Source organism: Coenobita brevimanus, chromosome 57 (assembly GCF_032717465.1).
Source record: "Coenobita brevimanus isolate Jiangsu-jjx chromosome 57, ASM3271746v2, whole genome shotgun sequence".
Taxonomy (NCBI): Eukaryota; Metazoa; Arthropoda; class Malacostraca; order Decapoda; family Coenobitidae; genus Coenobita; species Coenobita brevimanus.
Window position 1 is genome coordinate 17,289,363 of NC_137010.1, and position 16,379 is coordinate 17,305,741.

At 44.5% G+C, this 16,379-nt stretch overlaps 1 protein-coding gene across 1 annotated transcript in view; it reads left to right on the forward strand.

Annotated features, from left to right (window-relative positions):
- The first annotated feature begins 11,601 nt into the window (after window positions 1–11,601).
- Window positions 11,602–16,379, forward strand: part of LOC145402294 (spermatogenesis-associated protein 20) — a 52,524-nt gene continuing 47,746 nt past the window's right edge. The window contains exons 1-3 of the mRNA XM_080274428.1: window positions 11,602–11,699; window positions 12,379–12,598; window positions 15,016–15,162. Coding sequence (XP_080130554.1) covers window positions 11,605–11,699; window positions 12,379–12,598; window positions 15,016–15,162 — 462 coding nt within the window. The 5' untranslated portion in view covers window positions 11,602–11,604. The remainder of the gene's footprint in view (window positions 11,700–12,378; window positions 12,599–15,015; window positions 15,163–16,379) is intronic.

Here is a 16,379-nt window from a genome sequence, read left to right on the forward strand (position 1 = left end):
AGTGTATACTCAAATCCTTATATATGCGATCGCGTGACATAAACGGTTTCCTATATGCATCCGCGTGACATGGACGATACCCTAGCTATCCTTATGCTGCGTGCGCTTTAAAGAGGACGAGAGAATATAGCACTTCCGCGCGTGAGCGGCTCAAAGGGGGGTGAGAGGGGGGGGGCGGTAATATCGGATTTCCGACAGGACAGGTGACTAGCGGTATGGCACCTGGGGTTTGGGGCGGCAGGGCAACACAAGGGGGGTAAAGGGGCACTGATGTTATCGGTCCGGAAGTAACACTGAGAGGGAAGTCACATCACAAACCCGTGGCCTGGCGCCACGCACTCCGCACATAAGGTTATGGACACAAGAGTTCACAATTGCACACGGGGGGGGGGGGGAACACTGGGGAAACATAGGGGGGGTGCACTGAAGTGGGAAGGGGAAAAGGGCTGGTCCACTGGGGTGGGGCTCACAAACACTAAGGGGGAGGGAACGCAACCTTAGAGTCTCTTACTCACGGTACTGGTGGAGAGGAGGGCACCGGTCACGGAGGTACTACGCCGGGAGCTTTAGGTGGCGGCCGGGTGTCGGGGGTGGGCTGTCCGGAGTGTAGTACAGAGGTAAGTCATCTGTGGGATAGCCACGAGTCCTGGAGGAGTTGGTGGGTGGCGTGGTGGGCGGCTTCCTTGCCATAGAGACCCGGCAGGAGGTGGGGCTCTCTGGGCTAGGGCTGAAGTGAGGCCAAGAGGCGCACCACTTGGCGCTGGCCCTTAGTTGTTGTCGGCATCCTGGTGGCGGACCTGGGGTGGCCCGGGCCTAGGGCCGGCTGCAGGGAGGGCGGCGCCCTGGCTGCAACCACTGTCACATCTGCCAGGGGCGGCCATCAGGGAAGAATTGCTGCCACCTGCGCCAGGGAAGGTCCGGCAGCTGCAGCAGGTGTCGGGGGAGGTCCGGCGGCTGCAGCAGGTGTCAGGGGAGGCCCACTGGCTCCTGGGGCTGCGGTCTTGTCTGCAGGAGGAGGCCGTCAGGGCTGGACTGTGGCTTCTCGCCCCGGCGGAGTCTGGCAGCACCTGGGGAGGACGGGGCTGCAGGGATAAAACACCTGGCCTCAGGGACGTCTTGCCCTGTCTGGACTCTGGCGGGGCACCTGCAGGGGATCAGATCCCACCCTCTCGGAGAGAAAGGCGGGGAGAGGGGAGCCTCACTCTGCCACAGGAGAGTGGGCGGAGCAAGAGGCGCTATACCCTCTGTAGGAGCTTGGGGACTCTTGGAGGGAGGGCGGCTGAGGGCTGGCTCTTCTACTTGGCGGGCTCGAGAGGCCCTGCCGAAACTCCGGTCTGGGATGCGTGTGGGAGGTCCGGGGGACGCTCCCTCCGCAAGGCAGCCCCGTTGGGCACTGCCTGTGCTCCTACTGAGGACAGGGGTGGAGGAGTCTGAGGAGACTCCTTCTGGCACCACAGACCCTAGATGCTGAAAGAGGGCACCCGGCCGGCTCTCCCGGCAATAGCCACAGCACTGACGGAGACTGCACTCCTGCCGCAGGGTCTGGGACACCTGTCCTGGTGACGTCGAGAGGAAGAGGCCCGGTGGGCTTTCCCAGCCTAAGCCGCAGCTCTGGCAGAGTCTGTCCTCCTTCCGTCGGGGTTGGGGCAGCCCTGGGGGATGACCGGAGGTCAGTCCCAAGTGGTGCAGTACCTCCTGCGGAGTGTACCCTGGGGCCCGCCTCCCTCCTGGGGAGTACCAGCAAAGGTCGTCTGGTGGACGTGCTGACGTGCCGGATCCCAAAGGTGGATGGAAGAGGTTGGAGAATCGGTGGTCCATCCACCCACCGTATACCCAGTGGGTTCTACTATGCCGCTGCTCCCTTGGGGTATAACAAACCTCAAGGCTCCTCCTGAGTCCTCTGTTATATAGGAGGCCGATCCAGTGGACTCGGCGTCCGAGGGTTTGTTTGGAGTCTTGCCACTGCAAGTGCCAACCCTATTCTGGCGGGTATTCCCTCCGCTGAAGTGTAGCGTACTTTTCCTGTACACTGCCGGGTGGTCTTGCTGCGGGAAAGAGGGGCGTCGGGTCACGGGGGAGATATGTCACTCTTGCCTGGACGGCGTGTCAGGTAAAACAGCCTCCCTGTCATCTCGTGGGGTGGGTGTAACCCCCTCGTACTCTCCTCCTGGGGTTGTGGTGTCAAGTTCACCCCGCCGCACGAGTATTTCACCCTTATGCTAGTAATTATCGATAAATCAAAGATCCACTACCTTCTTTTGTTGTATGAGTACTGTGTACCCCTTTACGACAATAAATACTATCAAATTAATATTTGTATACACAGGCTGGCTGGAGCATAGAATTAATGTTCGTCGTTACGCATAATTCGTCATTCACTGTTGGTACTTACGCTGATATTCTCTCTCAGCTTCCGTTAAATATTATCTAGGTATTTGGGAAAAATAACTTGGTGTCTTTCAATTTGATATGGTAAAAGTTTATAATGAATATAAGTAAAAATGATGTAATAATGACGAAAGTATTATTATACGATTCATCTAAACCTTCAAAATTAGAAAGGGAAGTAAACAAGGTGCGGCTGAAATAATACCGTAATATTCGGTACCTTTAGCATATTCGTCATTCTCATTTTGTTTCCATAATGTTACGATTAGGCCGGTGCTGTATTATTTGTTGTGTAGGACAAATCTTGTATCTCTTAATACTTAATACAAAATACTAAATTGTTGCTATAACTTGACATCTGTGTAAGGTAGTATCGGATTGGCTCATATGTCGAACTGTTCATAGTCCAGGCTGGTATACTATGTAAGTAAAGGTCATGTAAGGTCATTTCACATATTTTTACTCACTTCTAGCCTCTGTCATGGCTTAGGCTTTGCACTGCATGTCTCCTTCATGCTGTATTATCCTCTGAAATTATTAGAACGAAGTCAATGCTCGGAAGAACAGCTGGCATGAAGTTGAAAGTGAATGCGACCTAATTACCCCTTTCATTATGCAGGCTTCATATATCTAACATTTCATAGTAGTTGAAGTACGACAAAGGGTCGACCATTGACGTTCCCATAATGGCTGACAGAATTAGCGAAACGGAACTTTAAAACGTCTTACATAATCATCGTGCATCGTACTGTCTTCAAGAGTAGCTAAACGTTACTGAAAAATGTAGAGTAGGGTAGCGGTGTCACTTTGTTTTGTTGTAAGATGATTGTAATATTTCATGTAGACTGCAGCCCAGTCTGCATGAAATACTTCTTCGACCCAAAGGTGGTGGTGGTAATCATCCATTCACTTAGTGCTGCCTGCTTTTTCCTTCATCTTTATCACTTTTTCCTGTATCTACACTCTCTTGCTATTTTTCTCATCTTTCCTGCCACTTTTGATTACTGGTACTTTTCTTTCCTTTTTAGGTGGCTTTACATTGAGTGACAAGTCAAAGGGTTTCCTGTAATTCAGGAAATCATTTACAGCACTAGGTGTTAACCATATAGCCTAGCCAACACATACATGTTCCCTATGTGTCAGCTAGTGGGTAGGTGGAGGGTTAGTGCTTCTCCTTGTAAAACAACTAGGACAACCAACCGTCCCTTATGGTGTCTGGCCATAGATAGATAGATAGACTGCAACCCAGTGATTGGCAGGGAAAGATTGTTAATATGTCAGTCCTTATGTATTAGTTAATATTTGGCAGAAACTACAATGTGATTTCAGCAATGAAGGTTTGCTTATCCAATGTTATTTGTCATTCGTTTGATTTTGATACGGTACCTTTTTCTGTCAGAACTCATTTGTTTTCCGGCTTTGACAGCCTTTATTCCAGGGGTGGTGGTGGTAGGAAAATAATTGATTTGCAGTATGAATCTATATAAAAATTGAATGAATAGCATTAAAAAAAATGTTAGAAAAGTACAGTTTCAGTGCTGAATTAATGAGTTTCTTGGCATGTATGGCAGGATGTTTAGTCATTCTTCTTCTTCTTCATCAGCTTTTACCCATCTTTATATGGGGTCGCTGTTCTTGATGAGCCTCTTCCACCTGCCTCTATTGCCTGCCATGTTGGTATCCAGACCCTTCTCTCTCATATCTGCCACTATGTAATCTTTCACCTTTTCTTGGGTTTTCCTCTCCTCCTCCTTCCCTGTACTTCCATATCAAGTGCTCTCCTCTCGTCACTTCGTCCATCGCTCCTCATGAGATGCCCGTACCATCTAGTCTTGCACCTTGTGTCTTCTTCAAATTCTCCACCACCTTCACTGTTCCTCTGATCCTTGCATTGCTGTTTCTGCCCTCCCTTGTCATGCCACACATCCATCGCAACATCCTCATTTCCGCTACTTCCATCCTCCTCTCGTTTACTTTCTTCACAGGTAGTGCCTCTGCCCCATACGTCATTGCTGGTCTTACCGTAGTTTTGTACACCTTCCCCATTAATTTCACTGGCATTCTCCTGTTGCACAATACTCCTGATACATCTCTCCAACTTCTCCATCCTACTTGGATTCTTCCGATTATTTCCTTATCTCCTTTACCGTCTGCTGATAGGGTGGATCCCAGGTATTTAAATGCATCCACCCTCTTCAGCTTCACACCATCCAGCCTAATACTTTCACGTCTATCATGCACTTGCTCTGTACACGTCATATATTCTGTCTTTGTTCTACTTATTTTCATTCCTCTACTCTCCAGTGCTAATCTCCACTCATCCAGTCTGCGCTATATCCCTTCTTTTGACTCACACACCAAAATCACATCATCGGCATACATATCCCACGGTGTCCCCATTCTTACATCCTTTGGCAACACGTCGAATACGATGTTGAAAAGGAAGGGTCTCAGCGCAGAGCCCTGATGCAGCCCAACCTCCACTCCAAAACTGTCCGTCATGCCAGCTCCACTCCTCACTCGCGTCTAAACATTCCTGTACATTTCCCTTACCAGTCTTACATATTTTTCCGGTACTTTTTTCTCTCTCAAACATCTCCACAACTCCTGTCGCGGTATTCTATCATAGGCCTTCTCTAGATCTATAAATACCATATGTAGGTCTTTCTGTTTTTCTTTATACTTTGCTACCCCTGGGGGTAGGGGGGCTTTCAAGAATACTCCCCCAGTATCCCTGCTTGTCGTAAAAGGCGACTAAAAGGGTTGGCGGAGGGTTAGTGCCCCTCCCCGGAAAACAACTAACTAAAAAAACAAACAAGAAGCCTCGGACAAGGACTGACCAAACGATGACGACCCAGGACCGGACAAAGGACTTGGTAATGGCAACTTGGAATGTAAGAGGAGCGAATGATGAGGTGAAAGAAAGAGAGATTGTCCAGGTGCTTGAGGGTGCGAAAGTGGATGTATGTGGAATAACTGAAACAAAATGGAGAGGAGAAAGTGTGAGAGAATGGGAGTATGGATGGGGTATATGTGCAGGAGTAGATGAGAATGAGAGGGCAAAGGAAGGAGTGTGTATAGTTGTGAGTAAAAGATGGAAGAGGAGCATAAGACAGTATGGATCAGTTGGGTCAAGGATTGTGTGGGTAAAGTTGAAAGTTGGAATACAAATGTGGGCGATTGTGTGTGTGTATGCGCCAACGCAAGATCGTGCTAGAAGAGTGAGAGAAGAGTTTTGGACAAATGTGGAAGTGTGCATGGAAAAGTTTGGAAGGAATGAGAGAGTGTTTTTGATTGGTGATATGAATGGTAAAGTTGGTAATGTGAAGGTGGATGGAATAGTTGGTGAGTGGGGTGTGCCTGCCGAGATAGATGAGAATGGGAGTGCGTTAGTGGACATTTGTGCTGGGAGGGGGTTGGTGATAGCCAATACCCTCTTCAGGCATAAAATGATCCACAGGTATACATGGCGAGTGATGAGAAGGGTGGGTGGTGAACTGAATGAAAGGAAGGCATTGATTGATTATGTGTGTGTGGATGAAAGGATGCGAAGATGTGTAAAGGATGCAAGAGTGTATAGAGGTTGGGGGAGTGGACTTTCTGACCACTACTTGGTGGTGGCCAGACTTAGGATGCAAGTGAGATGGAGGAATAGAAGAAGGGAAAGACGAGAGGAAGGAGTTGTTGCAAGGAGAGTGGAAAGGTTACAAGAGGATGAGAAAAAGGCAGAGTATAAGAGAGAAGTGGAGGAACGATTGGGCAAATATGAATTGGAGCAGATGGGAGACGTGGAAGGTGTGTGTAAGATATTTACAGAAGAAATATGTGCAGCATGTGATGTGGTGTGTGGAAGGAAGAGAAGGCGGAGGGGGGGCAAGGAACAGCGTGGTGGACTGAAGAGGTGAAACAGGCTGTGGCACAAAAGAAGAAAGCATACAATGAATGGGTGAGAAATAGGGGCGTGGAAGAAGTTGAGAGGCGGAAGAGGGAGTTATATGTGGAAAGGAAGAGAGAGGGTGAAAAGATTAGTAAGAGAGAGTAAGAAGAGAGTGGATGAGGAATTTGGAAGGAATTTGAGTGTAAAGTGGAGGGACTGTAAGAAAATGTTCTGGAGAGAAGTGAAAAGAGTAAGACAAGGTGGAAGTGAAGTTACCAGGGGAGTGAAAGATAAAAATGGTAGATTACTAGTGGAGAAGGGAGAAAAAGTGAACAGATGGAGAGAACACTTTAAGGAATTGTTGAACATAGAGGATGGAAGTAATGCGAGTATAAGTGGCTGGGGAATGGCTGGGAGAAGGAGGGAGGTGAGAAGACAGGAAGAAATCAGTTGGATAGAAGTTGTGGAAGCAATGAAGAAAGTTAAATCGGGGAAAGCCCCAGGAATTGATGGAGTGTGTGGTGAAATGCTGAAGCATGGGGGAGAGATAGTAGTAGAATGGATGTGGAAGATGTGCAGATTGGCCTGGGAGGAAGGTAGAGTCCCGGAGGATTGGAAGTCAGGTATAATTATTCCCTTGTACAAAGGAAAAGGGGAAAAAGAAGTGTGTGGTAATCATAGGGGCATTTGTCTTCTTAGTATAATAGGAAAAGTGTATGGTAGGATACTTATAGATAGAGTTAGAGAAAGAACAGAGAAATTAGTTGGAGAAGAACAGGGAGGCTTTAGGGAAGGGAAGAGGTTGTGTAGATCAGATATTCATTCTTAGATCTTTAGTGGAAAAGTTTCTAGAGAAGGGAAAGAAGTTGTATGCGGCTTTCATGGATTTGGAGAAAGCATATGACAGGGTGGATAGACAAGGATTGTGGAAAGTGTTAAGAATATATGGAGTAGATGGGAAGTTGTTGAATGCTGTGAAGAGTATGTATGATGGTGCTAAGACTGCAGTGCGTGTGGATGGTGAACTAAGTGAATTTTTCTCTTTGAAAGTTGGGTTGAAACAGGGATGTGTCATGTCTCCATGGTTGTTCAATCTGTACATGGATGGGGTAATAAAAGAGGTACAAGGTAGGGTAGTGGATGTTGGAGTGGCCCTGGTGAGAGAGGATAGTGTTTGGAAACTCCCTGTACTGTTGTTTGCAGATGATACTGTGTTGTTGAGTGAAGACGAAGGGGAGCTGCAAGGCTTGGTGGATGAGTTTGAGAGAGTGTGTAAGAAACGGAACCTAAAGGTGAATGTAGGGAAGAGTAAAGTGATGGTCTTTGAGAGAGGTGAAGTTAGTGAATGTACAGCGAGGTTAGATGGTGAGGAATTGGAAAATGTGAGTACGTTTAAGTATTTGGGTAGTGTGATGAGTAAGGATGGAGGTTTGAGGGTGAAGTGCTTGAAAGGGTACAGCAGGAAGAAAGGTTGCTGGTTCCTTGAAAGCAGTGATAAGAAACAGGGAAGTGAGCATGGAAGTGAAAAAGTTACTACATGACAGTATTGTGATACCAACTCTAACGTACGGAAGTGAAGCTTGGACATTGTTGGAAGGACACAAGTCAAGAGTGAGAGCAGTGGAAATGAGTTATTTAAGAGGAGCCTGTGGAGTCACGTGGAGAGACAGGCTGACGAATGAGGATATAAAGGAGCGTTGTGGTGTGGATGTGGATGTGATAGGAAGCGTTATGAGGAACACACTGAGGTGGTTTGGCCATGTGGAGAGGAGGGAGGGTGAAAGACTGACGAAGAGAGTGTATGTGAGTGAGGTGGAGGGGGGAAGAGGGAGGGGGAGGCCGAGGATGAGATGGAAGGATGGGGTGGAGAGGTATATGAGAGAGGGGGGTGTGAGTTGGGAGCAGGGCAGTGAAATGGCGGGGGACAGGGCGACTTGGAGGCGATTTGTTTGTGGCCACCCCAAACGGGATTGAGGCGTCTGGCAATAGATAGATAGAGACTTTGCTGCCATTTGTCTCAATATGAATATTGGGTTCGTTGTTCCTCTTCCCAGCATAAAACCAAACTGACCTCTGGCCACCTCCACCTCCAGCCTCAGTCTCTCATCCAGTATCCTTTCCCAAACCTTCATTGTGTGTGATAGCAGTTTAATTCCACGATAATTCCCACACTCTTGTACATCTCCTTTCTCCTTGAAGATGGGTACCAACACACTCTCCCTTCACTCATCTGGTATCTTTTCTTGCTCCTCTATCTTGCACATTAAATTCCACAACAAATCCTTTAACCTTCCTAAATATATACCACTCACCGTACCTTAACTTAGAATGGACAGTCGAACAAGAGACTATACACTGTGCAAGCCTAACTGGCAGGAGCTTTGCCCCTAACCTTAAGATCTCCCTAACATTTATATTTAGCCTCATACCTGAGAAATTGTAAATTATCCTCCATGTCCTTATAAAACTTCCTTGTTTTGATAGGGTTCCAGTAACATGTAACACAACAGCCATAACTGCACAGATTTTAAATCATCGTTGTATTCTACTGTGAGGGTTAGAGCTCTCTGACTCATAAATTCAAAAGCCAAGTGCTGACTGGTACCGTGGAGCTCTAAGGCAGGCTGTTAGAGGGACAGTATGTGGAGGTGAGGGACATTGGGAGGAGGTAAGCATATGTAAATTAGCACATTAAATAAGAACTGTATTATTCATTTGTGACAGTAATCTTATAGAAGAGAACTGTTTCCAGATGTTGTAATATGAATATGCAGCACTTCAAAATCCTTGAAATCCAATTGTGGCTTCTGCTAATTATTAACCCATTTATCATTCAGGCCTTTGAAGATATGAGCTCTATTATGTTATTAAAAAAAAAAAAAAAAAAAAGCATAACCAAGAACCAAGCACTAGTGAAATGTAATACAATATACCGGTAGTTTACTGCAGCAGAAGGTTACATTAGCTAACCAACTGAGTTCAAGCTTCCACTGAAAGAAAATATCTGTGTACAAATCTAAAAGGTTGTGTTAGAGGATGCAGAAATGTGAAATACAGTATGCATTAGCACATGTACTGTAGTGGTTGGTGGGGGCACCCATCATCCACTCACTCAATATAGTGATACACTATTTTAGGGTAACTCTACATTGAGAGACAAGCCAGATGCTTTCCTGTAAACCAGGTAATCATTTAATATGCTGGATGGTGACCTTATAACCATCCAACATGTGTTCCTTACATTTCACCTAGTGGGTTGGGAGAGGGTTAGTGCCCCTCTCCAGAAAACAACAAACTAAAAATACAAACAAAATGCCTCGGACCAGGACAGAGCAGGTAACGACCAAAGACCGGACGAAGGACGATACTGACTACAACATGAAATGTAAGGGGTGTGAATGATGATGAGGTGAAAGAGAGAGAGAGATTGTCCAGGTACTTGAGGGTGCATAAGTGGACATATTATGTGGATTGTCTGAGGCTAAATGGAGTGGTGAGAGAGTGGGAGTATGGATGGGGTGTATGCACAGGAGTAGGTGAGAATGAGAAGGCAAAAGAAGGGGGACAGGATGACGTGGAGGTGATTTGTTTGTGGCCACCCCGTATGGGATTCAGGCATCTGGCAATAGATAGATAAATAGAAACTGACTGGCCCTGGGATGACTTGAGTCTGAATAGACCTAATTGAGCCTGAATGACTCATAATTGACCTGAAATGATTTGGCTACATTGAAGAGAACCTGATTTGACCAGAAGTGGCATTTATGCACCTGAATAAATCCAATTAAATCTAAATGAATGTAGTTGACCTTGAATGGTCCTTGACTTTTGCAGTTTGACCTGATTGAGCCAGACTGAATATGAAGAGCACCAGTAGACCTCATTTGATCAGAATGGAGCTGAATTGATCTGAGGAAGCCATGTTGGATGTGAAGAGCCTGAATAAATGCACCAGTAATTGATTGTGCATGGCAGCAAACTGATCCTGGTTGATCGAAATTTGTCTAAGTAGACAGGAATTGACAGATGTGCCTGAATTACTGTGCTCTGAGTGGAATTAAACATGGCAGAAATTACCTAAAAGAAAGGATGTAACAGTATCTACAGTGGCCTGAATGGATCTGAATTGACATACAAGTGTGGATCATATTGGTTATTAAGTGCCTGAGGTGTTTTGTTCCTAATTAGTTAATGTATGAATATACTGTAATAGGCCATTTTGACTGTGCTCCTGATGGCAGTGGTGGCTGATGATTTTGTCAGCTATTGGTTATGCTGGCAAAATGTAATACAGTGTATGGTTCACAATGTGTGTTAAATCCAAGCTTTATTTTGATATTATTAATTTTGATACATAAATTCAGTGCATATTTTCAAAACTTATTTGTTATCTTTCCTTTTGTTACCAGCCGAGTGCCTGAAGCAGAATTTAGGGAACAGGAGAGTTATAGAATTTCAGATGTAAATTGATATTATGTAGTTATCGAGAATTCATATGAGCTGAACCTTTCCAGAGCACCTGATCAAGAAATTTCTCCAAGACTAAAAGGATATGTGAGCAAATAAGGAGGAGTTAGCAAATAGATACATTCAACTTAGGAAAAATGCATTGGTAAGACACTAGAATGGGAGCTGGTTGTTATACTGGCATTGTAATGAGATTCAGTATTTGCTTAATGGAGAGTTGCTGGTGTTGTGTCCTGAGACACAATACAGCACTGGATTACTGGGCTGCACATTAGAACAGATTGACCTGCTTGTGTGTAGTGACCTTTGTATTATTGTTATGGTATTTAATTAGTTCAGATCATCATATACAATATTAGAAATAATATTAGAAACCACTTTATAATAGGCCATGCAATACATCCTTATTTAGTGACAGCTTTGAGCATAGTATAGGCTAGGAAGCCCATTATTGAGGTTCAATAGCCAGTCTACATCACACCAACAGTCAGCTAGTTGCATATATAGTTCCTAACAGCCCTAAGTGTCACCACTTATTAAAGTAACATAAGCTGGGCACTTATACCCTCCCTCTCTGTTATGATATGTAAGGATAGCATGTCTGGGACAAGTGTGATTTTATTAGCAGGGTTGTTTTGATTATGCTGGTGATCCTTTTGAGAGAGATATGAAAACTTTGAATGCACCATACATGAATTTCTCAGACTGTTCTTTACAACAACTGGGATTTGAATCAATAATGCTAATCCCCAGCCCAGTTCAGTATCCAGTTACCTTCTTCCTCAACTGACTTCCTCAAACTTTTCCATAGGAACTTTTGCAGCCTGAGTCGATGGGTCAGTAGAGTCAGCCAGCAGCAGGTCCATCGTGCCATGGCCTCCGCACAGACCACAGAGACCCCAAGAAATAGGCTTGGAGCAGAGAAATCACCATATCTTCTACAACATGCATCTAATCCCGTCCATTGGTAGGTTGGGTGGAGGCAGGCTTAGTAAGGTTATTCACCAAAACTCTGTATCCAAATTGTTGTACTACTTTAGTCAGTCTGATTGAGCAGACCCACGGAGGTGTGTCACTGCTCCTGCAGGGCCATCCTGTGCAGTGAGCTAATGTTCCCATCTGGCTGACAGTGCCTCACCACAGCAAGATGCAGGAATTAGTGTGGAGGTTTGGTTCCTAGGCGGGCACCACATCCCACCCAGTTAACAGGGATACCCTAGTAAGCTCCACATCTCCCCATTATCTGGCTGTATGATAACCCCTGTGTTGTACAGTACATGGTGAATTACATGTTGTACATTGTGAATTACATGTTGTACCATGGGTGAATTATGTGGGTGATCATTTTTTTTTGCCCATAAGACTATCAGTAATCAGAGCTCCATAATGGTTGGGAATTAGATCTGTATTCACATATCACCTTTTGCTTAAAATTAACGCAGGAATCACGTCCTGAAATTTGTGCGTCAACTCTCGGGACACCCTGTAAATATATTGTCATTTTGAGCCTTAAATCATATTTTTGTATTATAAAGGCTCCAGAGTGCTTGCATGCTCCAGCCTTGATCCCATATAGCACGGCTTAAACTTGTAGAGCATGCACAAGCCAGCTGCTACAGTATATACTTGCTTCTTTTCCTCTGCAGGTATCCCTGGGGTGAAGAGGCATTTGAGGCAGCCCGACGTGAGAACAAGCTCATTTTCCTAAGTGTTGGGTACTCCACATGTCACTGGTGTCATGTGATGGAGCGTGAGAGCTTTGAGAACCTAGAGATTGCTAAAATCATGAACGCAAATTTTATTAACATAAAGGTGGATCGTGAAGAAAGGCCAGACGTTGATAAGGTCTACATGAGTTTTGTCACGGTGAGTTGTGAGATGTTCCATGGTGTTCAGTATATGGTATATATGGATGGGGTTATGAAAGGGGTCAGAACTTGAGTTATGGAGAGACGAATGAGGCTGGAAATAAATGGCAAACGGTAGAATATCTCAAAGAAGATGTAATCAGATGCTGCTGTGTTGGTTGCCAATAGTAAACAGGAGCTTGATAGATTGGTGCAGTTATTTGTTGATGACTGAGAATGTCAGACTTTGAAAGTAAATGTGGATAAGAGCAAGGTGATGGTTTTTGAGAATGAACATGATTCCCTTTGTAATGTGTTGATGAATGGAGAGAGACTTGAATTGGTGAGGAAGTTTAAGTACCTGGGTGCAGTGACAGAGAAGGCAGTAAGTGTGTAACAGGGGAAGTAATAAAGTACTGTAACAGGGAAAGAATGTAGCTGGGATTATGAAGGCCTTGATATGGAACAGAGGCATGCATAAAGGAGATTTAGTGTCTACATTAACATATGGGTATGAGTCCATGGTATGGCATGAAAATGAAGTCATAGGTAAGAGCAGTGGAAATGGCATTTTTAAGGAATGGTTGTGGAATACAAAGAGTGGATAGCATAAGGAATAGTGTGATTTGTGAGAGATGTGGAATAAGGAAGTATCTGGACACCAGGGTCGAAGAAAATGTGGTTAGATAGCCTAATGTGGGAATGTGAAGAGAATGGGAGTGAATAAGGTGGTGAAGAGTGTGAATCTGAGCAAGTTTGAAGGTGCAAGATGTGGTAGGCCAAGATGGTGGATAGATATGGTAAATGGTAAATGAGTGTGTGAGACAGAGAGATGTGGGGGAACTGACAGTGGATCGAGCTGCTTGGAAGAATTTTGTAAGGTGGAGTGTATGAGAAAGGTTTCGTACCCCTATTTTTCCAGGTGATGAGATACCATTAGGTTATGTGATGACTGTAAACATAGGTGTTTATGCATGTGAGGTGGAGTTGTATTTCTGGCCTGAATGGTGAGTGAAAGAGAATATGGTCCATTTAATTGGGCAGAATTTTTTTTTTTTTTTCTCTCTCTCTCTCTCTCGACCTTACCTCACTCCATCCTTAGGTGGGAAAAGTGGTTGGGAATACAATGATGATGATGGTGATGATTGTTCTTGTGATGATGATGATATTATTATTATTATTATTATTATTAAACCACCAATTTTTCCATGAGTTTGTGTTTGAAATTATTGTAGAATGTTTATAATAATCTTTTGCTTGGTAGATTCTCCTCCTCCTGATTTCTTCTATACATGCATTTGATCACCATCGCAATGTATGGTTAGTTTCAGAGTAGATGCAGTGAGCAGGTACGTTTACCTTGGGGAAGCATGTTTATTTTGGCTTATTTATTATACAAGCGCACCTTACTTGGCATATGAATATTTGCATATATGAAAACACAGAAAGTGAAACCTCTTGAGTTAGCACAATGCCCTTTGCTCACGTTTGAGGGGTTGGTTATAAACACTCATTTCTGATTTTAACCACGTAATAACAGTTGAATACTGGTACTCATGCTTATTTCCCAGGTGGTTACGGATGGAGTAAATGGACGCCTGAAACTTATGGTAACTGAAATATCCCCATACCAGACCTGCCCACAGTTAAAGTCCCTGTAGTCATGAGATAAATGGTATATTTATGAGCACCTGTAACTGAAAACAGGTGACAGTTTATCATGGCATAATAATGTTATTTATATTGATATATGAGCAGGACAGTTTATCATGGCATAATAATATTATTTATATTGATATATGAGCAGGTATAACTGAAAATAGATGGCAGTTTATCAGTGGCTTAATAAAACAGCCTTTTGTATTAAAAAAAAAAAAAAAAAAAAAGGATGTGTGGAATTCATTTATCCTGACCTGAGAAGCCTCTGTACCATATTTCTTAGACTAATGTGATATTTTGTCTGTACAGTGTTTTCAGCCATGCCTGAGTTTGTATGAAAACCTCAGCCTGAGCTTGTACTCACCCCAACCCCCAACCTTGCCCTCCCCTCCCCTGTAGGCATCCAGTGGCCGGGGAGGCTGGCCCATGAGTGTCTTCCTTACACCTGATTTGGTTCCTGTGGCAGGAGGGACATATTTCCCTCCAGAGGATCGCTTTGGCAGAATCGGCTTCCCTACCCTGCTTACCACACTAGCAGGAAAGGTAACCAGTTTACCTACTAACTTACAATACCCCACCCCACAGCACGGTCATTGTACCTGGATTCTAGATCAGGTGCTCACCCACTGGCAGGCTGTGTTTGGCAGTTTGGTTTGGCAGTAAAGTTTTCTATACTACTGTATTTGGCTAGAAGATCTGCTGGTTGGAGCATTCCTAACTACTCAGCAGCTCTGCCAGTCCGTGAGAACACCCGATCAGACATTTATCCGGTTACAGTCCATGAGTGGTAGTGGCGGGTGGCCCATGAGTGTCTGGTTGACCCCAGAGCTGAAGCCAGTGTATGGAGGGACCTACTTTCCACCCAACAACCGTTACTTCGGGCAGCCGGGCTTCCCTGACATACTTGTGGCGCTGGCATCTCAGGTTTGTTGGACCTGGTAGAAAGAGAGAGAGGCATTGTAATCTCTCATTGATTTTTTTCTTGTTAACTCCTTCAGTCAGATATCTCTCCAAGGCTAAATAACATTGTTGTGCATTGGCTGTAATTAAATATACATAGTTTCTGATTGAAGAGGTTAATGTTTTTGTAACTTTTTCATTGGCACATACTTAGTACAACTTGGTATACCAGTACGTAATCATTATAGATTTGTTCCATTTAAAAATTTGTCATAGAAAGTACACATTTCACAGGAAATATTGTAAAAGGTACACATTCCACAGTAGAGGTAAAGTACTGTACTGTACAGTATCGTACCTTTCAGTAGTGATTGGTGCTTGATGGTGGCTTGCTGGTGTTGGTGGCAAGGTCAGCCTGTGGTGGCCGCACATAATATTGTGCTTGGTGGAGTTATAGCTGGGTAGGGTTACAGCCTGAAGCCACTGTCGTATTGAGACAATTACTGTACAGGAGGAATTGCTAAGTAAAAAGAGAGAAATCTACCTTGTTTTTGTGGTCATTATATATTTGATAGGGAGTCCAGATAGGTGTTACAGTGAACAGTGAGAAAGTTGGGATAGGCAGAGTGACTGGTTAGTGTGGTACGGTAATGAAAATATACACTGGTTCAAAAACATGTATGTGAATGGCTGGTATAGATAGTGATGGGTAAAGTAAGGTGGGTTTGCATCCAGGGACCTTTCTTGGGTGCCTTGTTTATGATAGTGTTTGAGGTCTTGTTGTGGGATTTCGGGTTGGGTTGCTGTGAGAGGTGTGTGCAGATGATTTGGATTTGATTGTTGATAGCAAAAGTGCTACGGAGAAATACAGGAAGTAAAATGAAAGTATACAGTCAACCCTTAATTGTCCATCGTTGCAATATCCGGCCCAATGTAATATCCGGTGCTGGTGGCTCAGCACTATTAAAGCAATATCTGGTGAAATGATGCGATATCCTGTGTTGAAGCATACAACTGGTGGTTCTATGCATTATTAAATGTTGAGGTGTATCAACTGGCTTGTAAACAGTTGCCAACCAGCGCTGTATCACTGTACTGTATCACTTTTTTATTATATATTGTGCTTAATTTTCATCTTTTACTCACAGAAAAGATTTTAAGACAGAGGTTCGAGACGGATAGTAACACAGTATCCAGCCCGACGCCAGTGGGGCATACTATGCAATATCCAGTGCTTTGCT